We start from the raw sequence: 27,250 nt of genomic DNA, 5'->3' as shown, positions 1-27,250 counted from the left end.
AAGTCCCCTCTATTCCTAGTTTGCTTAGACACAATATAATTTTAATATAAACAAGTACCCAAAATAGTGTGTACAGTTTGATCCTGATTTCGTGAAAAAGGTATTTTACATTGAAAAAAAAGAGAAAAAAAAAAGAGTGGAAGGACTACTTTGTGGACTACTTAATTCAAAGTAGTCATTTTTGGCTGGAAAATGGGTATTTTCTTTATATATTTCTGTATTTTCTAAATTCTCCCCAATTCACCTATATGTATTTTGTATAACAGAAAAATAACATTATGAAAAATGATTAAGTGTTCTAGAAAGAATGACTTGCAGACAGAAAAAAAAATTAGAGGCCAAATAAAATGGAAATCTAAGAGAGAACTGATGTAGTGACCAGGTCAGCAACGAGAATGTAAGCTCTCTGAGGGCCAGGTGTGACCGAAGTACGCCCACAGCGCAATAAATCAAGTCACCTTGCGTCTCAGCTTTGACTATGAAATGCCGTTTATGTATTTGGCATTCTGAGCATGGTTTTGGAACCAGGTTTGGAACCAGGTTTCTGTCTTTCCAGGTGGTTTTGCTCATTATTTTAGAATGTGGAGACAGAGGAGGAGAGAGAGAGAGAGAGAGAGAGAGAGAAACTGAACTGAACTACTGAACCAGGAACAGAATGATCTGATAGGTCCTAAGAGAGGGGAGGAGGAGCGCGCCCACAGCCCCAGGGTCGCGGGGCGGAGCGCGGGTGCCGCGTGCCGCACGCTGGCGGCGGGAAGGGGGCAGCAGCGACCCCGCCTGGTTCCCGCGCTCGGGGTCCGGGCAAGTCCCGCCCGCCCAGGTGCCTCGAGAGCGCACTCCGCGGCCGGCGTTCTACCGGATTCGGCGGCTCCCGCGCCTGCCGTGTGCCGGGGCGGCGGCGGCGGCGGCGGCGGCGGCGGCGGCGGCGGCGGCGGCGGCGGCGCAGGCGAGGGGCGTGGCGCCCACTGACCTGCGGCCGGCAGGCTGCAGCGAGCGCCGCGGACCGGCTGGAGCCGGGCTGAGCCGCCGCGCCGGCCTCCCGCCGCACACCGCGGGGGCGCTCGGGGACCGCCGCGCGGGCGCGCACGGGCGGCGCGGGGACCCTCGCCCGGCCTCGCGCCCACCTTCCTAGGGGCCGCGGCCGCGGGCAGCTAAGGCCCGCAGCCCCTCCGCCTCCAGTCTGGGAGCTCCCGGTCCCACTCTGCCATTGCCTATGGGGATCCGAGAGTTTCCCGGCGGCGCACCCGGGGGCAAAAGCATCGCCATGTGAGTAGCGCCCCGCGTGCGGGTGCGCGAGCGGGCGGCCGGGGGCTCTCGGCAGCCGGGACGCCGGGCGGTCTGGGGCTCGGGAGGGGGCGGCGCGCGCGGTGGAGCTGCTCGGGAAGTTTAGGGCATCCTCTCCCTTTCCACTCGTCCCAACCTGCTCTGCCCCGAAGCTCCCGGCGCCGGGCTCCGGAGACGGGACCCGACGCCCAGGGTGCGGAGGGAGCTGGGGTGCGGTGGGAGCGGGGAAGCGCCGGCCCTGCGGCCGCACCTGACCCTGACGGGACCAGGCTGCGCCCCTGCTCGCCCTCCGATCTCACTGTCCTTCTCTCCCTCCCCGCCCACCTGCCCGCGGCCTCAGTGGTATGAGGAGGTCACCGGACGTCAGCCCCAGGAGACTGTCCGACATCAGCCCCCAGCTCCGGCAGCTCAAGTATTTGGTGGTGGACGAGGCGATTAAGGAGGATCTGAAATGGTCGCGCTCGGTGGAGGACCTCACCAGCGGGCCCGTGGGGCTCACGTCCATCGAGGAGCGGATCCTGCGCATCACCGGCTACTACGGCTACCAGCCCTGGGCGGCGAGCTACAAAAGTAAGACCCCCTCGCCTCATTTCCCCGGTCCGCCGGCGCATCTCCCCCTGCGGCTGGCACGGCGGCCTCGGGGAGCGCGCGCAGCCCCGCGACCAGCCGCCCCGCTCCCACCCGCTGCCCTGACCGCAGACACCGACCCGGGCTTGCACGTTTTAGGAATAGGCCCGGAGACGGTTCTCCGGGACCTTTGGGAATATCTGATCCATTTTCTTAAATCCCCTTTCCTTCCCACAGACACCTCTCTGTCTTTATCCCCTTGCGTTTGAGATGTCACAATAAGGAGACAGATTGGGAACTCAGTGTATCCTGCACTGTGTGACTTCTCTGTGGCTACGAACGTGTCAGTCGCCCCGGGTCGGGGCTCAGCTGGCTTGGTTAGAGACGACAGACTTAGCACGCCTGGATTTTAACTCTTCCCTGGGTCCCCTAGGCCCCGATGATGGAGGACGATTCTCGGGGCCTTCATTTTAGATGTCATTCACTCCCTTTGCCCCAGGTCTTTAGCTGTCCTCACTGTGGAGGTTCTATATGGATCATTCTAGCTATTGGCATTTGGTCCCTGAGAGATAAACGGTCGGTGCCAGGTGGAACAGCTGAGACTTTTCTTTGCCAGTGGGCCCCAGCGGATGGCTCTGGCAATGCTGTGATCAGTTATACAGATATTACCTGTGTGACCAGGACTAATGTGGTGGACATTTCTTTCTCTCATTTTGGAAGGGAGAAGTTGGCTATAACAAATTCCAGAACCTATAACTGTAAGCCACAATTCGGTGGCCTCACCACTGTCGTTTGACAAGCAGAAAGAGAGCCGTTTATCACCTCAGTCAGTCAAAGAATTGAGTATTGCTTCGTTCCATATGTAATCAAGACTAACAGCTTAATGATTTTGAGATATGGTTTCACCCTTCATGGCTTGAAATTGGAGCATATTTTATTGGTCCTTAGGAACAAAAAATCAGGCTTTTGTAAATTAGTCATATTGAGTTCTAAAAATACGTCTCCCTTTAGTTTTTTTATAAAACCCTGGATTCCAAGCCGAAGGTCAGTGGTATGCTAGCAGTTAGCTGGTTACTTTTATTTGCAGGAAGAAACATTAGATTTTAGTGTTTTGTTTCATGCCTTTACTTGTTTTTAAAGGACGGTGGTGATTGCCTTTAACTCTGTATCAACCTTTAAAAGGTTATCTGCCTTTCCTCTAATCTGTTTCTGCTGCTAAAATTGTAGCTGATAAATTGGCGTTGGATCCCGGAAGGGAGACAAGGGACCGTGTTTTCTTTTCAGCTGAGAAACGTCAGGTATAGGATAAAAGAATGAAAACCCATTGGAAACCATTTCTCTTATAGATAGGGGTAGGACACTCAGTTTCTATTTACACTTTCTAAATTTCGTTTAGAAATGGTCTGTTTCTTATTTCTCTTCTTAGCTTTCTTAGTAAGAAATTAGAATTGTCTAAAGACAGTTGTACAAATTACAGCCTTCATAGAGTCGTCTGTTTAGCCCCTGGAATCATAAGGTTTATCATTGTATAATTCTGAATATTTGCAACTGGCCCCATGAGCTTTATAGAAATTTTCACCAAGGCTTGTGACTCTGCAGGGTTGGCGGGGAGCTTTCAGCAGTGATTGACTGTGTTTGCTACAAACACACTTTATAATTAAGGCAGGGGGAAGGCCTGGAAAATGAGTCCCTTGTACCACCAGTGGTATTCTTAAATACCCTCTCTCTGAGGCTTCATTGAAGGAATAAAGAGCAGTAGGCAAGGGTACAGTGGTCATTGTAATCAGAAGAAAATCATCTCACTCCCCCCTCTATTCCTGTGAAGATTCTTCTTTATTCCAAGAGATTTCCTTTTTACTAAGATGCTTTAGGTGACACCTGACGTTTTGATGAATGAATTGGACTTTAAATTTAGAGAAGCTTATGTTTTATTAATGTAGCCAAAGATGTTTTAAGGTAGTACTTTGGCTGTTTGCTATTTCTACCCAAGTAGAAAAAAATAATAAAGAGGCTTATCTATCTGTTGGTATCAGTGAGTTATTTTGTTTGTCGGTTACTAATCACACTCAGGTAACTGGGAGAGATGATGATTATGAAATAAATATTCTTCTCAGGGTCTCCAGAGTAAGTTACGAGATGTTCCAAGCTTCATCCTTGACATCGTTGTGTCACCTTTGAGTCATCTTTCAAAGTGGCTTCTCTGTGTCCCCACTGAGGGAGTTGACAGTGAGAGTGTCTGGATTAGTTGAGAGTGTAAGTTAGCTGCCTTTGTAGCAGCAGAAATTATTTGAATGACCAAATACTCACTGTTATCCTCTTAAGTTTTAGACTTTGTTTGGGGTGGTGAAGATAAATGAGGTAATTGCAAACAGTGCAGAAATGATCTTTGTTTGGGATTCTCAGCCCAATCAGTGAGTTGAACAGATTTTACGCTCGACAAGTGACTTCTTGTGAGGAATTGTTTTAAAAAATCCTAAAGACCCCTGGGTCTGAGAGAGGGTCGGTTTGTATGTAACATTCAACTGAGAATTAAGCTGTTGGTACAAACAAGCAGGTGGGAGGGTTGAATTCCTCTTCTCAGTAGCCACAGTCCTCCGATTCCACATTGCCTGTTTTTGAACCAAACCCCTGGGCAGTTTTCCTGCAGATTCCTTGGCTTCCCAGCTGCGAGTGTACCCAGAGCCCAGGAGGCACATGGTCCACGGTAGTTGCTCAGTTAATATTGGGTTTTTTAAAAAATAGATTAAAAATTTTTTTTTATTGTGGTAAAAATCCCGTAACATAAAACATTACTTTAACCCTATTTAACTGTACATTTCAGTGGCACTAAGTACATTCATTGTTGTGCAACTCTCACCGTCATTCATCTCCCAAATTTTTCACCTTCCTGAACTGAAACTCTGTTCCCATTAAACACTAACTCCCTATTTCCCCTGCCCACCTCCACCCCCGGCCCCTGGCATCTACCAGTGTACCTTCCGAGTCTATGAATTTGACCGTTCTAGGTATCTCGTATAACTGGAATCAAACAGTATTTGTCTGCACCTAATGTATATTGGAATTCATTTTTAAAGTTAACTTTAATAAATGTCCTGCAAACAGATTGTACCTTCCTTTTTTTCCCCCCCGCTGTACTGTAAGTTGGCCCTCATCAGCCATCTACTTGTACATAGTAGTGTACATACGTCAATCCATCCTACCTGCCCCTACCCCCTTGGTGTCCATATGTTTCTTTCCTACGTCTGTGTCTCTATTTCTGCTTTGCAACTAGGTTCATCTGTACCATTTTTCTAAATTCCACATATATGCATTAATATAGGATATTTGTTTTTCTCTTTCTGACTCACTGCGCTCTGTATGAGAGTCTCTAGGTCTATCCACGTCTCTGCAGATAGCGAAGTTTTGTTCCTTTTTATGGCCGAGTGATATTCCATTGTATATATGTACACCACGTATTCTTTATCCATTCCTCCGTTGATGGACATTTAGGTTGCTTCCATATCCTGGCTAGTTGCTCAGTTAATATTTGTTGAATGAGTGAGTGGATGTGGCCTGAAACATCGACCTCTGGAAGAGAGAACCTTTGAAGGTACCTTCATAGGGATCTGTATTATTTAATTCTCTTTTTTGGCTGCTCTGCACGGCTTGCAGGATATTAGTTTCCCGACCAGGGATTGAACCCGGGCCCTCGGCAGTGAAAGCGTGGAGTCCTAACCACTGGACAACCAGGGAATTCCCTATTACTGAATTCTTTATGCAGACTTATGTTAGGTTGGAATTGCTTTGCCCTTTCCTTATTCTTCCATGGTAAGTGTCATCCTTGGCTTTCTGAACCATAGACTACACCAGAATCCTTTTTATTTTTTGAATTGTCTAATTTATTTAAATATAATGAATTACGTTGACTGATTTTCTAATATTAAATAATCGGGCATGCCTACAGCAAACCCTTATGATGTTTTTGTGTGTTTTTTTTTTTAATTGAAGTATAGTTGATTTACAATGTTGTGTTAGTTTCTGGTGTATAGTAAAGGGATTCAGTTATACATATATCCTTTTTCATATTCTTTTCCATTATGGTTTATTACAGGATATTGAATAGAGTTCCCTGTGCTATACAGTAGGACCTTGTTGTTTATCCATCTTATGTATAATAGTTTGCATCTGCTAATCCCAAACTCCCACTCCAGTCCAACCCTCCCCCCCTCCCCTTCCTCCTTGGCAACCACAATAGGCCAGAATTCTCCATGGCAAGCTTTGAGTTAGCTCAGGGTTTCTCACCTTCAGCATTACTGACACTTTTTTTTTTTTTTTAACATCTTTATTGGAGTATAATTGCTTTACAGTGGTGTGTTAGTTTCTGCTTTATAACAAAGTGAATCAGTTATACATATACATATGTTCCCATATCTCTTCCCTCTTAAGTCTCCCTCCCTCCCACCCTCCCTACCCCACCCCTCTAGGTGGTCACAAAGCACCGAGGTGATCTCCCTGTGCTATGCGGCTGCTTCCCACTAGCTATCTACCTTACGTTTGGTAGTGTATATATGTCCATGCCTCTCTCGCTTTGTCACAGCTTACCCTTCCCCCTCCCCATGTCCTCAAGTGCATTCTCTAGTAGGTCTGTGTCTTTATTCCTGTCTTGCCTCTAGGTCCTTCATGACATTTTTTTTCTTAAATTCCATATATATGTGTTAGCATGCGGTATTCGCCTTTCTCTTCCTGACTTAAATCCTTTATTATGGGGAGAGGGGATCCTCAACGTGGGAGGGTGTTTAGCAGCACCCCTGGCCTCTAGTTCACACCCCCCCAAGTTGTGACAACCAAAAGTGTTTTCAAACAATGCCAGATGTCCCGTAGGAGTGATGAGAAGCCTTCATTTAGGCTCACCCCAAATTTCTGCTGCAAATGAACTGTCTTCCGTGGAGCAGTAGTGCTAACTGAGCAGGCCTGCCTTTGAATTCTGGGCCTTCTCTTCTCTTCCTTCTTCCTGAACCGCTGATTGGGTTTCCAGGAGGGGCCAGGCTAGAATAAACAGCTTTCTGAAAGAGCCCGGTTGCTTGTGCAGTGAACATGATTCCACACCCACTCACTGTAAATTGATAGAAGGTGCTTCAGAACTCAGAAGAGTTTGGAAAGCTTTTCTAGTGATTTCCTTTCCCCTCCCACCTGTGCCACAGCAGAAGAGAAATGACTGGCTGGAATCTCTTCTGCCTCCCCCTTCCTTTCTTATTCCTCTGGGATAGATCGCAGTTGGGGAGGAGATGGCTGTGGAGAGGAAGGGATGCTTGAAGTAGTGGGTCTTGGAGATCCCAGACACAGGTTCTTATGCAGGATGAAAGGACATCTATATATGCTCCTTTATTTTCATTTATTCATTTAGCAAAGTTTTTGAGAACATTTATGATGCCCATGGCTGAGGAGTGCCCTTGCCGAGAAACAGAAATCCACAGACACATTGTTCACAGTTAGCAGGGATGCGTTACTTAGCAAAAGGTTTCCCTAAAGGACGTTTTCAAACAGTGAGCTCACAAACTTCTCTAGTAAAGAAACTTCCTAGGAATAGCTTTTGGAGCTATACACTTGACTCCTGAGTGGGCTTACTAGTACTTCATGGTGCTGGTATGTGCAAATACAAATGATTTTTTTTTTTTTTTAAATGCTGATGGGTTTCGTTTGTAAGTCACTTTTAGAGTAGACGGTAGGCTAATCCCAAATGGCCACCCCATCTCCAGCCTATCCCACCGGGCCTGCCGTTGGCGACTTGAATCAAGGTTAAGAGCCTGAGGATTACTGAGCAAAACCCAGTTTATTTCGGGGGAGGTTTCATAGTTCAAGCGGAGAAAACGGGAGGGCATTGAATAGCTCACCTAGTGACAAGGAAATCGCATGTTTCAGGATCCTCCAGGTTGCCAGTGTTAGGAAGGGTTTGTGAGGTGAGGGGGGGAGGTTTATGGAGAAGGACAGTCTTGCTACTTCTGTGTGCCCTTTCAGACCAGACCATGAGTAGATGTTGCTTATGTGGTTTCCAGTGATAACTGGAACAGTGGCTCGTAGTATAATTGAATTCATGGTGAGCAACTTCTGTTTGATCCTCCCAAGATAGTAAAGGTCAGGTCAGCAATTCAAAAATGACCCACTTGGAAGAGCTGTATAATTTGGTTGTAAAAGTTTATTCTAGAATGGAATTCTTTTTCATAATCTTTTGCATTATGGTTTATTACAGGATATTGAATATAGTTCCCTGATATTGAATATAGTTTATTATAGGATATTGAATATAGTTTCTGTTACGGTTTATTATAGGATATTGAATATAGTAAGACCTTGTTGTTTATCCATCCTATATATAATAGTTTGCATCTTCTAATCCCAAACTCCCAATCCATCCCTCTTCCACCCCCTCTCCTCCTTGGCAACCACAAGTCTGTTCTCTATGTCTGTGAATCTGTTTCTGTTTCATAGATAAGTTCATTTGTGTCATATTTTAGGTTCCACATGTAAGTGATATCATATGATATTTGTCCCTTTCTGTCTGACTTACTCCACTTAGTATGATAATCTCTAGGTCCATCCATGTTGCTGCAAATGGCATTATAGATTGAAAAGATTTTAAAAGGAAAAACGTTGGAGGGGGTGGGGGTAGGGTGGGGAAGGCATAGAGCATAACATTTTCTGATGTCTCAGAGCATCAGTTTTATTCATGAATATGAATCCGTGCTAACAATTTAGTAAATAGCTTTCTGAGATTTGAGAAGATTACAATGCAGAACTCTTCTTTTTGAAGGGAGCACATTTCTCCCCAGTACACTCAGATCATTGACCGGGAGTTATAAGCCCTTTGCAAATGGTCCAGATTCTCACCTCCAGGAAAAGCCTAGTCTTCCTGGCTTTGGAAGAGGCTTGGGCAAAGAGATGTCTCACTGTTCTTCACAAGTCTATCCTGAGTGTCTACAAAGTGCCTAGTCTGAAATAAAACACTCCAGTGTTGAGTGTTTCTCCTTTTCTTAAGCAGCTGGAAAAAATCAGGTGAGTTGCATTAAAACAATGAATCCACATGTGTATGAGCCATTGAACTCTGTTAAGTGTTTCACTGAGCGTTGATAAGGATGCTGACTGAATCGTAGCCTCTCATGAAGGAGGGGACCACTGCAGTTTTTTTCTGTGTTGTCGGGAGAAGCAGAGGGAATAGAATCCACACGGGGAGCTCTCTTCACATCCCAGCAATGTCTCTGCTGGCAAGTTACTCACCTCTGTGAGCCTCTGTTTTCTCATCTACAAAATGGGGGCGAATATAACTGCTTTTCAGGATGGTCATGAGGATGAAATGAAATAATGAATATCTAGCATCTAGCCCTTTGCCTGGCATCCATAAATGCGCCTTTATTTTCATTTATTCACTTTGCAAACTTTTTGAGCATGTACCAGGTGCCAGAATATACAGATAAGTGATGGGGGACAAGACTTCTTTTTTTTTTTCTTTATTAAGTAGGAAATGTGGAGTAATCTGTTATTCATAAATTTCAGTATTTATAAGACATTCTAAAAAAGAAAAGCAAGAATAGAAAGACAAGAAGATTCTTAAAAATTTCTTAGCCGGGCTTCCCTGGTGGCACAGTGGTTGAGAGTCCGCCTGCCGATGCAGGGGACACGGGTTCGTGCCCCGGTCCGGGAAGATCCCACGTGCCGCGGAGCGGCTGTGCCCGTGAGCCATGGCTGCTGAGCCTGCGCGTCTGGAGCCTGTGCTCCGCAATGGGAGGGGCCACATCAGTGAGAGGCCCGCGTACCGCAAAAAAAAAAAAAAATTTCTTAGCCTACTTTTTAATAGGATTGAATCTTCTGAATCTGCAGGAAAACACAGAAGAAATTAATAATAAACTTCAGTCTGACATATTTTCTAATTCTATGCAAAAATGAGAAAAGTCTAAAATACCATTTGATACTGTGCATGAATTACTACAAGACAGTGTACAAATTATTTGTATTGGGAAACGGGTTCTTGCCTTCAAGTCTTACAGACTGGAGGGAGAGGAAAGTGAAATAATATGGCTCTGGAGTGGTGAGTTTCAGGTCAGAAGCTGGAGGAGTAATAAACCACAGGAAGTGGGTGGAGGGGAGGTTTGCATTTCAGGCAAAGGCACAGTATAAGCACAGCAATGTACACGAGCTGTTACTGGAAGGTCATCCAGCTTGACTGGAACATAGCGTCATAGAAATGTACAAGATGAAGTTGGACTGTGAATGGAAACTGACATTATGCTCTGGTCATTTGACGTGTGTCATCAGGAGGGCCATTAATGCAGAAATGCCACCTTACTCATCCAAGGCCCAGTCTGAGCGTCACTTCTCCCAGGGAGCCTCCCTGACCGCGTTGGATCCGGTGAGGTGTCCTTGCTTGGGCTCCCATGGTGCTGTCACTTCCCATACATATTGTCATGGCTGGTTTAATCGTGTGGCTGAAACCTACAGGTGGAAAGCTCTGCGAGGGCAGGGCTCTTTCCCATGTCGCCAGCCCCTCAGTGTGGTTCTTGGAACGTAGAACTGTGATGATTCTATCCCCAGATCACAGAGTGTCCCTGGCACCTAAATCGATAAACATTTGTTAAATGTACTAACGGAAGGCCATTTACACGCACACAGAAACAGTTCCTAAGCATCTCCATTTCTGTGGGGGTCTTCCAGAATTATCCTGCATAGAATACTTCTGATTGCCTTTCGCAGTCAAGAAGTGGGACGCCCACTGCTTGGTCACCTAAAAACACTGACAAGCAATCTCACTGCTAGAGCTTAATTCGTCAGTCTCACGTCAGAGTGTTTTGCCTCATTCTGATAACCTCACTTTAAAAGCAGTTTGGGGGCTTCCCTGGTGGTGCAGTGGTTGAGAGTCCGCCTGCCGATGCAGGGGACACGGGTTCGTGCCCCGGTCCAGAAAGATCCCACATGCCACGGAGTGGCTGGGCCCGTGAGCCATGGCCGCTGAGCCTGCGCGTCCGGAGCCTGTGCTCCGCAACGGGAGAGGCCACAACAGTGAGAGGCCAGCGTACTGCAAAAAAAAAAAAAGCAATTTGGAATAAATGAACAGGGAAGAAGAGAAAATGGATCAGTGGGATTTAAAAACATGTTCTATAGGCAAGGTTTAAATATTGGGGGAGAGAGAGGTGAATCAGGCAACAGCATGTCTTTATGAGAACAATTGGAGTGGACGCCTTCCCAGCTCACTGTAACCCCCTTAACTGCCCTGCACCGTGTCTTCAGGGTGTGCCCTTAGCATCACCTTCCTCCTGGACACCATAGATTAGATTGGGGTGGACCCTTGACCCACAGTCACTTGATCAATATCTCCCTCCTGGAATTTGAGATTAAAACCAGGAGATTGTGGTCTAGTTGGTGTGGTCTTTTAAGTGGAGGAGAAGCTATGAGGGAGCTAGCCTGGCTTTCGTGTGGAGGGAGAGGCAGAGAAAGCTGGTCCACGTAGAGGGAAGAATAGAGCAGGTGTGTAAGCAACCCAGAGAGGGCCTTGACGTTTTCCTGCACTCCACGCTGGGTACCGTTTCCCTCCAACGTCAAGATCTTGCTGTAGTGCCTCCTCCGAGCTCCAGGAGACACCACTGTTGCAAGGGAACAGTCCCTTCCTGTGAAGTGAGCGGAAGCTAAGTTTTGTCCCGTGCAACTGCAGACTCCTAGCTGAGGAAGATTTCTGAGCCACTTCTGCTCAGGCCCACGTAGGACAGAACAAGGATGTACATAAACAAAGAATTTTTCATTGGAAATGAGAAATCCCTTCCTGACTGCTGAGATAAAGAAGGTCCTGGAGCCTCCGTCACTGGGGAGCTGCAAAAAGAGGTGGACACCCAGCACCCCAGGTGCATTGAGTATTTCCTTACCCTGTGTCAGGGAATTGAAGTCAATTTTTTTTAAATACATGATGTCTTTTGGTTCAATTCTTCGGTGAATGTGCATTGATCAGTAGAGTAATAGACCAGTTTTGTTTTCTTATCTTATTGCAAAGCCTAGAAAGGGACTGGGGCAATTAGGAATCTGGTCAGTTCTTTTGGTTAATGATGGTGACAAGCCCTTGAACAATTGCCTGGGACGTGGGCACATTTTTCTCTTATGCAGCTGGAGGTAGCCTTAATTTATGACAGCCTTCGAGATGGTAGGAAATAAATTGCTTCTCTCAGGTGATTTGCAGCCCCGAAGGCTCAAGGCTGTTACGGAGCCCTGAGACAGAGAGAGATTCAGTGTAACCTCTCAGAACCGTTTTCCAGTTGTGATACGTGTTTTCTGTGACGTTCACGTTTGCTGCTTGTCAGTCTGCTGCACATCACCCATAGTACTTGACTAGATAAGAATTTCTTAGGAGAGTTATTTTTATCCTTTTTCATCATCGAGTTTGTACCCATGTAGTGTTGTAAAAACTTGCATATATCCTCAGAGTTTTATTCAGAAGGGCCAGAAGAAAGATGCTACTTAATGAATACCATCTTTCCTTCCTTCATTTTCTTTTTAGAAATTGTTTGCTCATTTTCAGTGAATGTATATGAAGATGTCCTGTCCTTAAAGAAAATATATAATTATGATCGTAGGTATGAAACAGTTCGGTTTTGTTTGTGCAGTGTTCGTCTCACGCCATGCACGTGTGAGAGTTTAAGAAACACTCTTTATCGACAAGTGCGTTATGCTGGCGTTCGATACCGAGGAAGGACTTGAACTTCCCACCTCTATACCATTTTTTTAAGAGAAAGAATGAAATCGTTTGAAGACCGTTTAAATGCCATAACCCAGAGCAACAGATTTCAAGGGTTTATCCAAACTCTTTCCTTTGAAGTCAGCATTTGGTTTTATTAAATCTTTAACGTGAACATTTTTGGTAGGTGTATCTGATTTTATGCTGTCGGTGTGTTTTCAGTTCCATGTCAGTGAAATTTATGTAATTCGAATTTATTCTAAAAACACTAGGAAAACTAGTAGTGGTGCATGTGTCATTGCGTTTGTTCTGTCTGTAATCTGCATGTGTCTTGTGTTTCTCTCAGAATACATGGAAGAGTTTCAGTATGGTGGCTGGAAGGTAGAGAGAGGAACACCTTCAGACCAGACCCCACTGCCACAATTCTCTCTCTTGAGGAGCCTGTAGGCCAGGCAGGGGCTTCAGAAAACACCGTATGAAGTTTCAAACACTACTCATGGAAGGGTTCATTGGCCAGTGGTTTGGAAACAGATCAAACAATGGAACCTGCTGTGAGTGCATATTTGTTGATTCATTCATCCACCCATCCATCCCTCCAGTCACTCACTCGCTCACTCATTCATTCAAATAGTTCACTGCTTCTAATAGGCAGTAAATATTTTCACTGCTAAGATAAACATACACTCCATATATGGCGTATTTCCTAGGAAATTACAGAGCAGGGAGACAAGACAGACATCTCCTCCTCCATGAAGTCCCATACTTTCCTTGTTTCGGGGCCATCTCACAGGTGGATGACATGTTTCTTTTTGGTGCCTCCCCAGCTAAACATCTTGGGGTATTTTGGGTGCACGTTGACCAGCCTTACACTAAACTCTATTATATACGTATTATTGTGTAATATTTTATGACAGGCACCGTGAACAGCTAGTTAGCGTCAGGATAGGGTCTGAGCCTCAGGGAAGTTGTTTTTCTCTTCCTTTGGAAACTTGAGTTCTGCTGTTGTAGTGAGAGTTCTAATTTGTTCTTTTGTTTTAGCCCAGGCATGAAACATTTTTTCTTTTTCTTGTAATCATGCAACAACAAAGATTTTTGACTGAGTTGATGAGATTAAGCTACTAAGCCCACACGTTGTTTTTTCCCTAATGTTTTCTGCTGCAGGCATTCCGTTTCTTTCCAGCTCTGAACAAAGCTAGCCTGAGACCTGAGACGTTTTTCTTCCTCTCACTAGGGTCCTAACAGAAATAGCAGTAGACTGGATTTCAAGGGAGTGGGGATTTGCTTCCAGCTCTGCGTGTTCTATCCCGTGTTGCTGCCTGTTCTGCTTATATGCTGTTGCTCCAGTTCCTTTAAGAGAAGATCCCCGTGTCCGTAGAAATACTCCTTTAAAGCTGTTCTCTTGGTTGTTCAGCTTAAGAGTCATAACACTGTCCAGTTCTTCTAGATGTGAAGGGAGTGATATTTCTAAGAGGCATCTCTACTTTTCTCTGTTAATAAAAATCAAAACGGGGCTTCCCTGGTGGCGCAGTGGTTGGGAGTCTGCCTGCCGATGCAGGGGACGCGGGTTCGTGCCCCGGTCCGGGAAGATCCCACATGCTGCGGAGCGGCTGGGCCCGTGGGCCATGGCCGCTGAGCCTGTGCGTCTGGAGCCTGTGCTCCGCAACAGGAGAGGCCACAGCAGTGAGAGGCCCGCGTACAGCAAAAAAAAAAAAAAAAAAATCAAAACGTCCTGATTTACGTGCCTGTTACTTTGAATATACATATATGTATATATGTATTTTATTGAAATATAGTTGATTTACAATGTTGTGATAGTTTCAGGTGTCCAGCAAAGTGATTCAATCATATATATTATATATATATATATATATATATATATTTTTTGTTTTGTTTTGTTTTCAGATTCTTTTCCCTTATAGGCTATTACAAAACATTGAGTATAGTTCTATGTGCTATACAGTAGGTCCTTGTCGGCTATCTGTTTTATACATAGTAGTGTGTTTATGTCAATTCCAAATTCCTAATCTGTCCCCTGATCCAGTCGTAAGTTTGTCCTCTATGTCTGTGGGTCTGTCTCTATTCTGTATACAAGTTCATCTGCATCATTTTTTTTTTAGATTCCACATATAAGTGACATCATACGATATTTGTCTTTCTCTATCTGGCTTACTTCACTCAGTATGATAATCTCTAGGTCCATCCACTCTGCTGCAAATGGCATTATTTCATTCCTTTTTATGGCTGAGTAGTATTCTGTTGTATAAATATACCACATCTTCTTTATCCATTCATCTGTCAATGAACTAAATTTAGGTTGCTTCCATGTCCTGGCTATTGTGAATGGTCTGCAGCGAATGTTGGGGTGCATGTATCTTTTCGAATTATGGCTTTCTCCAGATATATGCCCAGGAGTGGGATTGCTGGATCATATGGTAGCTCTGTTTTCAGTTTCTTAAGGAACCTCCATGCTGTTCTCCATAGCGGCTACACCAACTTACATTCCCACCAACGGTGTATGAGGGTTCCTTTTTCTCCACACCCTCTCCGGCACTCATTATCTGTAGACTTTTTGATGATGGCCATTCTGGCTGGTGCTAGGTGATCCTGGAACCACTTCCCCGTGTGTGGATGAGTCTAAGACTCAGGGATGAGTTTGCACTAAAATATAGGATGAGGTTGAGTTGTTGGAGGACAGTGTCTAGCTCCCTCCTCCTTTCCTGTCTTGCTCGCCTCCTTCCTAGGCCCCCACCTTCTCTTTGAACTGCACACATGGAAGTCTGAGCGTGGACAGGAGGCTGTGCGTCTTTGAACTGATGCTTCCTAATGGTCAGCAGGTGACCAAAAGTCCCTCGAATCAGTGCCTGGGGACCTGGATTTCTCTACTGTTTTCTGTTGCTGTGGCTTCTGTAGGGGAGGGAGGTGGCTCAGTCAGCCGGGGTCCCTTGGCCACCTTGTCCTTGATGAAAGGCCAGGAGGTGACAAGATAATAGTTATCTTCTAGTGGCTTCCATCTCTGGTCCCAAGGCCTCAGCAGCATACTGAGACTGCCTCATTTTCTGTGTAGAGGTGTCTGTGTTGCTTTGGGGGAAACAGAATAAAGAGAAAACACACTGTTGTTTTCCTTTACAGTTTACTCTCTGAATAGTACCTCACTTCTGACATTTCTGGTCGCCCAATGTGTGGTAGTTTTTCCCACACCAGACAATTCTGTGACACCAACTGGGTGTGCTACAATTTAGCTCATTTCTGACACTGTCTATCTGGAGATGGCATCAGATCCCACAGGCTAAGGGCTCTGTCCCACAAGACTGCCCCTCACTTCAGATGCCAATCACTAGTAGAGGTTCCTACAGTCCCCTCCTTGGGTTCATTTAAGTTGCTAAAGTGGCTCACAGAACTCAGGAAAACAATTTACCTACTAGAGCATCTGTGTATCATGAAAGGATGTAACTTAAGAACAGCCCAGAGGAAAGATGCTTAGAGCAAGGGATGTGGGAAGGGGCACAGAGCTTCCATGCCCGCTCTGGGTGCACCACCCTCCCAGCATCTCCACATGCTATGTCCGTCAGTCTGGAACTTGCCAAACTCCCTCCTCTCGGGTTATTTTGGAAGCCCCATTACCTAGGTGTGACTGATTAAATCATTGGCCAGTGGTGGTTGATTCACCCTCCAGTCCCTCTCCTCTCCTGGAGATGGGGGTAGGTGGGACAGAAAGTAAGAACCCTCTAATGAATTGGTTCCCCTGGCAACCAGCCCCCATCCTTAGGGGCTTTCCAAAAGTCACTTCATTAACATAAACTCAGGTGTGGTTGAAAGAGGCTTGCTGTGAATAACAAAAACATGTTTCCTGTTTTCATCACTTAGGAAATTCCAAGGGGTTTAGGAGCTCAGTGCCAGAAATGGGGATGAAAACCAAATACATATTTTTTACTATAAATCACAATATCACCCATAGGTATGAAAGACATTTTGGAGGCAATTGGAGGAAATTTGAATGCCTACAGTTTATTAAATTATTTTATGGAATATTGTTATTTTTCTTGGGCTTAATAATATTAGCGTGGTCACATAGGAGGATGTCCTTATTCCTAAGAGATACTGAAGTATTTAGGGATAGAGTGTTGTTATGTTTGTCATGTACTTTAAGTAGTTCAACAAAATCAATTATAGATCGATAGTTAGATTGAATGACAGATGAACAGAATGTGGCGAAATTGTAATTTTTGGTGAATCTGAATAATAGATATATGTGTGTTCATTGGACTGTTTTCTCAGCCTTTCGGTAAATGTGAACATTTTTGAAATAAAAATGTCGTTGTTTCAGCCAATGGCATAGCATAGCCCAGGCCTTAAAGGGTTAGTTATTGTAACCGAGACCGTACCTTACGGGGCCTCCCCAGGACAGACCCCTCCCCCATATCCTCTGCTGTAGCTCCTCTCTGAAGCACCCAAATAATACTACCTCATGCATATTTCCTGAGTAGTTCTACAGATGCTAAAACCACCACCAAATGGAAGAAATTCACTACTCAATGATCAGGAGCCCCCAGACCTACTGGCACCTAAAGACCCCTGTGACACCACCCTGTTACCTCACCATCAGCCAATCAGAGAATTGTGCACAAGCTGATCACATACCCTGCAACCCCCCATTCCTTCACCTGGCCTTCAAAAATGCTTTGCTGAAACCCTTTGGGGAGCTTGGGGCTTTTGGGGCGTGAGCCATCCGTTCTCCTTGCTCGGCCCTGCTACAGACCTTTCTCTGCTCCAAACTCTGATGTTTCGGTTTTTTTAGCCTTGCTGTGCATTGGGCACAGGGACTTGTAACATTATTATATCAGAATTTATCCAAAAAGCAGGGAGAATTGTGTGCACTCTGACACGTTGTCTCAGGGAAGGTGGAGGTTCTACACTTCCCAGGCAGCGCTGTCACTGGTTCCCTCCAGCATTTCAGTGCTTGTGCCGTCTTCCAGGTAGGACTGAACCCAAGTGTTATGGTCTGAGTGTTTTTGTCCCCGGAAAATGTGCATGTTGAAGTCCTAACCCCCAGTGTGATGGAATAAGGAGGTGGGCCTTTGGGAGGTCATTAGGTCATGAGGTGGTGCCTTCATGAATAGGGTTAGTGCCTTTCTAAGAAGAGTGCAGAGAGCTAGGTCACTCTCTTTCTACCATGTGAGGACACAATGAGAAGATGGCCATCTACAGCCCGGAAGAGGGCTTTCACCAGAACCCAACTGTGCTGGCATCCTCATGTCAGACTTCCAGCCTCCAGAACCGTGGGAAATGAATTTCTGCCGCTTAGTCTGTGGCACCTGTGATAGCAGCCCGAACTGACCAAGACCCTCAGGGGCATCTGCCTTGGTCCCCATCCCCCACCTCTGGCCACATCAGTGTCCCCCAAACATGCTCTTCAGCGGGATGTGTTTGTGGCATAGATCGTTTTCATCAATGTATACCTATCCCCAAACTCATCCATTTGTATACGTGAAATATGTGTGGCTTTTTGTATGTTAATCATACCTCAATATAAAGTGTGTTTTTTTTAACCTTTAATTTAATTTTAAAAATTTTTTGGCTGCACTGGGTCTTCATTGCTGTGTGCGGGCTTTCTCTAGTTGTGGTGAGCGGGGGCTGCTCTTCGTTGAGGTGCTCGGGCTTCTCCTTGGGGTGGCTTATCTTGTTGCAGAGCACGGGCTCTAGGCCCGCGGGCTCAGTAGTTGTGGTGCACGGGCTTAGTTGCTTTGCGGCATGTGGGATCTTCCTGGACCAGGGATTGAACCCATGTCCCCTGCATTGGCAGACTGATTCTTAATCACTGCACCAGAGAAGTCCTGCGCTCTTGTTTCTTGACTCTTCCGCCCTTGTCTCTGCATTCCCTCTCTTCCCTGATTAGCAACTGTTTGAACCTGCTCCTTGGAACTCAGAGAAGGTCTTAGAGGCGGAATGAAGCCTATTTCCTGTAATCAAGAAATGGGGGACACAGAAAGGCTTTTGTGCCCAGGAGCCCCCCAGGGTTCTGTTCGGTTTCAGCCACTCAGGGATCATATTACTTCTGCCTCAAGGTGAATGCATGAGAATTAAAGGCATTATTATAAGTTATGGGGGGGGGTTCCCTTGTTAAAAAAGGGAAGATCTTCTCCTTAAGAATAAGAAAAAGGGAGACTTTTGGAATCCTCAATGGAACAGAGAAAGCAGAAATGCTAAAGTGTATTAAGGCCAAGGCTCCTTGAGCTGGGGGTGGGAGAGATTGATTGGTTTCAGAATCAAGTCTGCTTGCGAGGTTGCAGGAAGAGTATTGAGTGGGAGGCAAGAGTGGGGTTTGAATCTCAAACAGTTTTTATGAGAAGAAGCCTGTGTGAAGGTGCTAAGCTGAGGGAGGAGCGGTGACAGGTACCTTATAGAGCTGCTGCGGACATCTTTGTAGTTGTGTTAGAAGAATACTGGCCCCCATTTCTTTTGGATATATATCCAGGAGGGGAATCCCAGGGTTGTAGTGTCATGGCAGACAAACTTGAAGATGTTCCGCATTGATGCCCGCTTCTGATGTTCAGCCCTTGAGTAATTCCCTCCTTCTGAGTGTGGGTGGGACCTGTGACTTGGTTCTAACCAATAGAATGTGACAGGTGATGGGATATCCCTTCTGTGATCATGTTGTGTTACGTGAGATTCCATTTTGCCAGCAAACTTGCTTTAGATCTTCTCTCTCCAGCCTTGATGAAAGGATTGGCCATATTGGGAGGCCTGTGTGACAAAGAACTGCAGGTGACCTTTAATACTAGAGGATGGCCTCTGGCTGGCAAAATGGAAGCTCTCAGCCTTACAGCCACAAGGAGCTGAAGGCTGCCCTACAGCCATACGAGTGGAAAAGCAAATCTTTCCCCTAGCTGAGCCTTGAGGTGAGAACCAGTCCTGGACCAAATCTTTGATTAATTATGTTGAACACTCAACCATGGTAGATTCAGCGTTTGCATTTCAAAGCTTGGCAGATAAGAGAAAAAGCAATTCCAGTTTCTAACGCAGCTTTTAAAGAAAATGAGGATTTCCTTTTGGGCCACAGGAGTACCCAGTCCTGGGGTCACACTTCTTAGGGAGCAGAATAGGTGACCAGGAGACTTAACGTGGCTTTCACTGCATTGTTTCTGTAAGACAGTTTTTAGGGCTTTTTTCCTTGCAGCCTTTGTGATGAGCAGCTCTGCAGAGATGGTGCCGACAGATTAAATCTGGTGGGGAGCTTTTCTTGGGGGTGAGAGAGGAAATAGAAGTGGAGAAAATTTGAGAGGTTGTTGAGAGGACCAGCTCTGGGGAGTCGCCCCTTTAAGAGCAATTGATAAGGGAAGCTCCTGCCCCCCAGACAGAAAGTGCTTTATTCTACCACTGCCAGTTTCTCCTGTACGCAGTCGTCCCTGGGAGCAGCTGATCAGAGGGGGAAGGACCCAGCTGTCCTTGGTCTTCATCCCCCTCTGCCAGGGCAGCAAGAGTTTCCTTTGATTTCTGGCGGGAAAGTGAGGTATGATTGGCTTTTCGATTTTTTTTTTTCTCTTCTCGCTGCAAAGAGGTGTTATAATTTCCCACCTGGCCAGCTGTGGAAGCCAGAAGTCTGGGACAAGGACCGTTGAACAACCCACTCATAGAACCCTCGTACTTTTATGTGGTTCTCTGAGTACCTTTGAAATTGGTAAGCTTTGCAACAGAGGATTATTCCAACACGTACTGTATGATTCCATCTATATAAAGTTCAAAAGCTGGCACAGCTACTCTGTGGCGATGAAGTTTGGAAGAGTGGTTACACTTAGGGTTTATGGGCTGGGAAGGGGCGTTAGGGAGCCTTCTTTCTGGTGTGGTGCAAATACTCCAAGTGGGAATCTGGGTGGCAGGGTATATGTGTGTAAAAGGGTCTATGGGTGTAAAAGTGTATCACGTGCTTTGCCGTTTGTGTTATAACACCGTAAACATCTCTTTTAAAAAGGTGGTCACTGGGGGGAGGGGACTAGTCTCTATGGAGACGTTGGTGCCTGGATGGATCAGGTTGTCTATAGGGGATGGTGACCGTTGAGGACCTCTGGAAATCAGAACTGGAAATTACAGCTCTGGCTCTGCTGTTGTCATTGTCATGGTTCCACTGAAATCCTGAATAGCAGGGCCGCTCTAAAACATAGTCCCACTTGTCTTGGACATCTAGATGTTTGTAAATAGAAGCAGGTCTCATTTTTCCCTTCTTAAAGGAAGGCCACTTTTCTTCTCTTCTTTGCAAAGTCAGCTCACAGATTTAGATACTGCTTTAGTGCAGTGGAAGTTCTGAAGAAGTGTGTGCCTAAGGAAAACCATAGGTTTTGACTCTTTTTTTTTTTTTTTTTTTTTCCTGTACGCAGGCCTCTCACTGCTGTGGCCTCTCTCGTTGCGGAGCACAGGCTCCGGACGCTCAGGCTCAGCGGCCATGGCTCACGGGCCTAGCGGCTCCGCGGCACGTGGGATCCTCCCGGACCGGGGCATGAACCCGTGTCCCCTGCATCGGCAGGCGGACTCTCAGCCACTGCGCCACCAGGGAAGCCCTGGCTCTTTAAGTAATGGCGAGGCCATAGTAAAAATAATTGGGACTTTGGATATGACCCTTTGTGCCGTACCTCACCATCATTTTACTACTTACTAGTTTTCCCCGAGGAGATGACAGAGGTTGGTGAAGCACAAATTGCTTCCCTTAAAAGTTTTATCCATGTTAATTGCGAATTGTTTATAGAAGAAGCAGCTAAAGCTAAGGGTTGAGGGCTTTTCTTTGTTTAAATTTCTGTGCTTCAGTTAACTCCAGCCAACTTATTGTTGGCTATAATTTTGGATACCATTTTCTCTGTGAATTCTGGTCTTCAGAAAATTGCACACGCAAAGTGGAAGTTTGCAAAATGTAGTCTAAACGCCTGTTATCGAAAGAATCAGGTCCTGTTGCTCACCGCTTACAAAATTAATACGCACAGAAAGGAAAAGTGCCTTTAATCGGAATGTCGGCAATCTGGGGAGGTGGTGGACTCGGTGTCCCCCCAAAGCTACCTCCCAAGATTCTGCTCGGCCATGAAAGCTTTTAAAGGGAAACAGGGAGGTCATCTCAGTGGATCATTGAGAATAGGGGGTCAGAGTCGTCGCCATACCCCACTGCATGCAGGCGTGTGTGCAGGCTTGTTGACGTCTTGTGATTTTCCCTAGATGTTATCTTGTTCACACAGTTTGGCGACACAGTTTGTTCGCAACATTACTGAAGGGGAAGCTAGGGAAGAGATCCGGCCATCTGTTCATTACTTATTCTTCATTTCCACTTTGACCTGCAGAAAGAACCGACAAGTTAGGCAAAGTAACGTGTGATTTAAAGATTTGAAAGCTGTGCTTGGGCAGGAGATGAGTAGAGCATGGGGGTGCCGTGTTTAAAAGTTAGTTACCATATAGCTTTGCTAAAGTGACAAGAAAAGGGGCTTCCTGCTGAGGGTGGTTTCCTGCAAAGAGCTGCTAACAAGCCTGTGATTTTTTAAAAAATTGCAAAATATACTCAATATACTTAGAGCCATACTTTTAATACTATTCTTTACATGTTAAGAAGGATGATAGAGGATATCAATTATTCATCTAAGGAGTTGAAGTATGTCCTCAGGTTCAGATGTGCCCAGGCTATAGAATGGATACATATTTTATCCTGTGAATCACAAGTGGCCTCTATCCATGGGAGCTTCCCTGAGTAAAGTTTTTTTGCGGTACGCGGGCCTCTCACTGCTGTGGTCTCTCCCGTTGCGGAGCACAGGCTCCGGCCGCGCAGGCTCAGCGGCCATGGCTCACGGGCCCAGCCGCTCCGCGGCATGTGGGATCTTCCCGGACTGGGGCACGAACCCCTGTCCCCTGCATCGGCAGGCGGACTCTCAACCACTGCGCCTCCAGGGAAGCTCCCCAAGACATTTTTGCTGCTTGTGTTTCCATTACGTTTGCTACTAGATCTTTTCTATGCACTTGACTTCCTTATTCTTTTATTTATTTATTTATTTATTTATTTGTGGTACGCGGGCCTCACACAGTTGTGGCCTCTCCCGTTGCGGAGCACAGGCTCCGGACGCGCAGGCTCAGCGGCCATGGCTCACAGGCCCAGCCGCTCCGCGGCATGTGGGATCTTCCCGGACTGGGGCACGAACCCGTGTCCCCTGCATCGGCAGGCAGATTCTCAACCACTGCGCCACCAGGGAAGCCCGACTTCCTTATTCTTAAAAGAAGTCTTTATAAAGCCACTTATGTCATCCAGATAATTTCCCTGATACTAACTGGTCAGCTAGATGGGTTACACTATTGAGTTACACAGCCCATATGTATTTAAGTTGCTTTTAAAAAAACTACCATCAGGCAAGATAAAAATTAAAATTCTACCAGGAATATTTTAATGAGCTGTTTAAAAAAGTTTTTAAAATTTTTTATCTTATATTGGAGTCTAGTTGATTTACAGTGTTGTGTTAGTTTCAGGTGTACAGCAGAGTGATTCAGTTATACATATACATGTATCTGTTCTTTTTCAGATTCTTTTCCCATATAGATGATTACAGAACATTGAGTAGAGTTCCCTGTGCTCTACTGAAAATGAGCTATTTTAAAAAGACATTCTCTGGAATTCCCTGGTGGTCCAGTGGTTAGGACTCCGCGTTTTCACTGCCTAGGGCCCGGGTTCGATCTCTCTTCTGGGAGCTAAGATGTCACAAGCCGCGCAGTCAAAAAAAAAAAAAAAAAAAGGCATTCTCATTGAAGCAACATATCCATAATGACATGAGTGTCAGTTTCAAGTGTATAGCTCGATGGATGAATCTTTACCAAACGAATATACTCGTGTTTTCCGTATCCGGATCAAGACACAGAATGTTATAGGCACGTAGACTGTTTATTTTTGTGACACCTGCATGGGTGCTCTCCTCAATTTTAAAGTGATCAAAAAAGCCACAAGCTTTCATTCTGTTGCGAAGGTGGCTTCCTGCAGACGTGAAAGATGTTTTGATGAAAATCTGGCTGTATCCTGTCCTTTATAAGGAAGCCTTTTGTCTAGCACTGATATTTGCTGCAATGATCAAGGAAGGCATCTTTCATACATTGTAATATGAGCATCATATGAAAAACGGGATCCCATCACGCTCCTTGGAAGCTCTAGGTTTACTTTGTAATGTTAATGCCCCTTTGGAAGTGCTGTCATCCAGGCACATCTCTCTGCTGAAATTCCTATCTGTTCATGCATGTTTGCCCACCTGTTCCATTAGATGCCTTGACATTTTAATCATAGTTATTGAAACAAAGTTCCTCTCTGACAGAACCAGTGTCTGGTAGTCTTTGTATCTGGTTCTATTGATTGCTTTATTTCTTGATAGCGGGTTGTTTTTCCCTTGCTTTTTTGTGTATCTGGTAATAGCTGATTGAATACTAAATACTGTGTGGATGAGGACAAAAGAGCCCGGGTTATAGATGATGGACGTCCAGAAACGTGCACACATTTTCCTGTGTCAGGCCATGAGCATGGGGAGTTGAGCCAATCTGGCTGGGAACTGATCTGGGTTTGGGTTTTTTTGCGGGGGCGGGGGTTCCATTTTAACCCTCTCTCTCCCCCTGTGGCAGTGGCAGTGGATCTTTGCTTGTGTCCTGGGGTCCAGAGGATTTCCTACGTCACCCCCAGAGTGAGCTGGCTTTGTTCCTCCTTCTGCCCTAGAAGCAAGAGATTGTTTTTCTTGGCGCTGGCATAAGAGAGTTTGCTGCCCAGTGGCTTAAGACTTTTTCTTTGTATGAGAGGAGGGATGGGGAAGTGGACAGGGGGCTTCGTGCCTGTCTCCCGGTAGCCCCTGGTCGCCTCCTAGGAGCCATTGCTGCCCTGAAAGGCTCTCTCTGTCTCCTGCCTGCCCCTAGTGCTTCTAGAGAGCTACTTGGTAGAGGCTCAGGGAACAAACTCCCCTTGTGTCTGAGACTCCCAGCTCTTCCAAATTGATACACCAGTCTGTGTTTTTCCTTTAAGAATTCATTAAACATTGAGGTGATTTCTTGTTACCCACTGGTATGGAAGCCTCCTCTTTCTTCCATGCTGTGCAAAAGGTGAAACAGGTGGTGTTTTCATGTCAGCTTTGAGGCACTTGTCCCCCTTCGGAAATCAGTTTACCTGCTTCCTACCTCTGCTGTCTGCTGGGCTCAATAAATAGTATAATTTGTATATTATCCAACTCTTTGTTGTTGTTTGGTTAGAATAACGTTCTCTTGAATCTTTCTGCATTTTGAGGAGAAGTAAAACTTAGTTCTAAGTTTTAAATGAATATTAATTATGTATTTTCCATCTTTCGAAGATTTTTTTTTGATGTGGACCACTTTTAAAGTCTATTGAATTTGTTACAGTATTGCTTCTGTTTTATGTTTTTTGTGTTTTTGGCCACGAGGCATGTGGGATCTTAGCTCTCCGACCAGGGATCGAACCTGCGCCCCCTGCATTGGAAGGTGAAGTTTTAACCACTGGACTGCCGGGGAAGTCCCTATATAGTTTGTGTTTGGTCTTGGTGAATATCACCAACTTACCGAGAGGTGAGGGATGATGAGTATTACTACACATCCTTCCTTCTAGGTTGCTGTGACCTCTCTGCAGTCCCTAGTGTTAGCCTAGTGAAGACAGAGATACATCTTAGGAAACGTTATTGACCTTTTGATAATTGTTTGTAAAAGGGGAGCAGACAAAGTGACATCTTCAGCTCAGGTCAAAGGAGTAAGCTTTTCCTGGGTTGGTAAATTTTTATAGGTTACTTACTGTCTGGTCTGTATCCTGTCTTTGCTACATGTCTTGTAGTCCATGCCTGTCATTATCAAAACTTACATCTCAGACCAAGACAGGAAGGGCTGGGGGGGCATTTGGTGCTTTCTTTCCTGATTCCCATCCAGAGCCTTGTTGTAGAGTTTTGTGAGAGCAAGACTTGCCGCTTAGCACTGAATGATCCCTCTCTCTCCTCCCATCTACCCCCATGAAGCCAGCAGTTCACAACGTTTGGCACCAAATGCTTCCGCCACATCAAAATGAGACACTCCCAGAAGTTTCATAGAAAGGGAAAAAGATAAAGAACACCACCTTCACGCAGTAGGAGGCAAGGAAAAGCCTTTCGGTGAATTAGAAGGCCGTGTATGTGAGGACCTAGCCTTAGAAAAGGAGATGAAGGGCATTTTAGAAAGTGATTATCTTTGATAAAGGCTTTAGCCAGGATACAAAATGATCTGAACGTAAACTGAGTGGGTAAAGAGGGTTTAAACATTCAAGATGGGATATACCTTTTTGATTTAAAAAAAAAAGAAAGAGTAAGGAGAAAAATTGTCCAGGGCTGTCTGTCCGTAGATCTCCGCCCAGTAAAGATAATCCCAGCCCGTCGGATCAGCTCTCTGTTTATGCTTGCCCATTATTATGAAAATTAAGACTTTTCCTATGAATTTCAAGATATCAGTTATTTTATATTAACACTAAAGTGCCCTGTTGCAATCGTCTAACGTTTGGAAAAACAGGTTTGAGGTTCTCTGATGTCGGCAAAGAAGAGCCTTTGAAGTGTTTGGAAAAGGGAAGTGATAGGATCCTATGTGCGTTTAAGAAAGTCCACTTAACCAGCACGGAGACTGGGCTGAAAGCATTGCCCGGTTAGGAAGCTTACAATGCTGTAATTTAGGCAGAAGAAAATAAACATCACAACTAAGGCCAGGTCACTAGGGATGAGGAGAGGCTGACGTTCAAATTTCTGACTGGGGTGACCGGGTGATCTTCAGGTAATGAACAGCCATTAATTAGTTGGAGGTAGTTTGCAGAATTCAGAAGAGAGGTTTGGGTCGACTCTTGTTACCAAACTACAGGTGACTAGAGATAAATGAAGTGTATCAGTGCCACTGCTCTTATGGATTAGTTGGTGTTCTTGGTCACAAGCAACAGATATCCAATCTGTCAATCATATGCAAAGAGGTACTTTCTGGAAGAGCACTGAAGACTCATATAAACCAAAGGTGATCAAATGGCCAAGCCTGAAAAACGGAAGTGATGCTGGGTCTCCAGATACTAGGAAGCAGAGACCACAGCAAAGTCCATACCCAAGAAGAAGGCCTGCAACTGATAAATCTGATCTCCAGTTGGTCCCTCTGTCTTTGCTTCACTTGCGCAAGATTTACAGACATCTGATTGGCTGAATCTGGGTCAGGGCATCTTCCTCTGGCTGTACCAGGAGGTAAGATGTTGAAGAATCTTGGGGCCCTAGCTTAGGTGGTTGGAAGATGCATCGAGAGTCACGCTCAGAATATTGCCTTCTGTCAAGATGATAGGCACTGAGAATTTCCCCCCAAATGGATTTTGGGATACTAATAGAGGGAATGGCTTTCAGAAAACAACAAAAGGGCCATTATAACTAAGGAAGGTACGGCCAAAGAGGAAAGAAAAGCTAAAACCAGGGTGGATGGATGGATGGATGGATGGAAGGATGGATGGATGGATGGGTGGCTGGGTGGGTGGCTGGACCGATGGATGTATAGACATACCGAGGTAAAGGAACTCATGTAGGCAAATGGAGTCAGAAAGACGGAAGGAGAACAGATAAAAGAATATAGGCTCATGGAAGCCAGGAAAGGAAAAGGTGATAAGGAGGCAGGACTGGTTAATAACATTAAATGCAATGTGGCATTGAAGGAAGATGAGGGCTAAAAAGCATCCGTTTGGTTTAT

The 27,250-nt window shown here is 45.5% G+C and overlaps 1 protein-coding gene across 1 annotated transcript in view; it reads left to right on the top strand.

Moving 5' to 3' along the window:
- The first annotated feature begins 1,186 nt into the window (after positions 1 to 1,186).
- The window catches only part of SLC35F3 (solute carrier family 35 member F3), a 287,899-nt gene continuing 261,835 nt past the window's right edge, over positions 1,187 to 27,250 (top strand). The window contains exons 1-2 of the mRNA XM_060033780.1: positions 1,187 to 1,266; positions 1,625 to 1,854. Of these exons, the coding sequence (XP_059889763.1) occupies positions 1,214 to 1,266; positions 1,625 to 1,854 (283 nt within the window). The 5' untranslated portion in view covers positions 1,187 to 1,213. The remainder of the gene's footprint in view (positions 1,267 to 1,624; positions 1,855 to 27,250) is intronic.

The sequence above is a fragment of the Delphinus delphis genome, chromosome 16 (genome assembly GCF_949987515.2).
Source record: "Delphinus delphis chromosome 16, mDelDel1.2, whole genome shotgun sequence".
Classification (NCBI taxonomy): Eukaryota; Metazoa; Chordata; class Mammalia; order Artiodactyla; family Delphinidae; genus Delphinus; species Delphinus delphis.
Note: the sequence above shows the minus strand (reverse complement) of the source record. Positions and strands in the feature narration are given on the sequence as shown.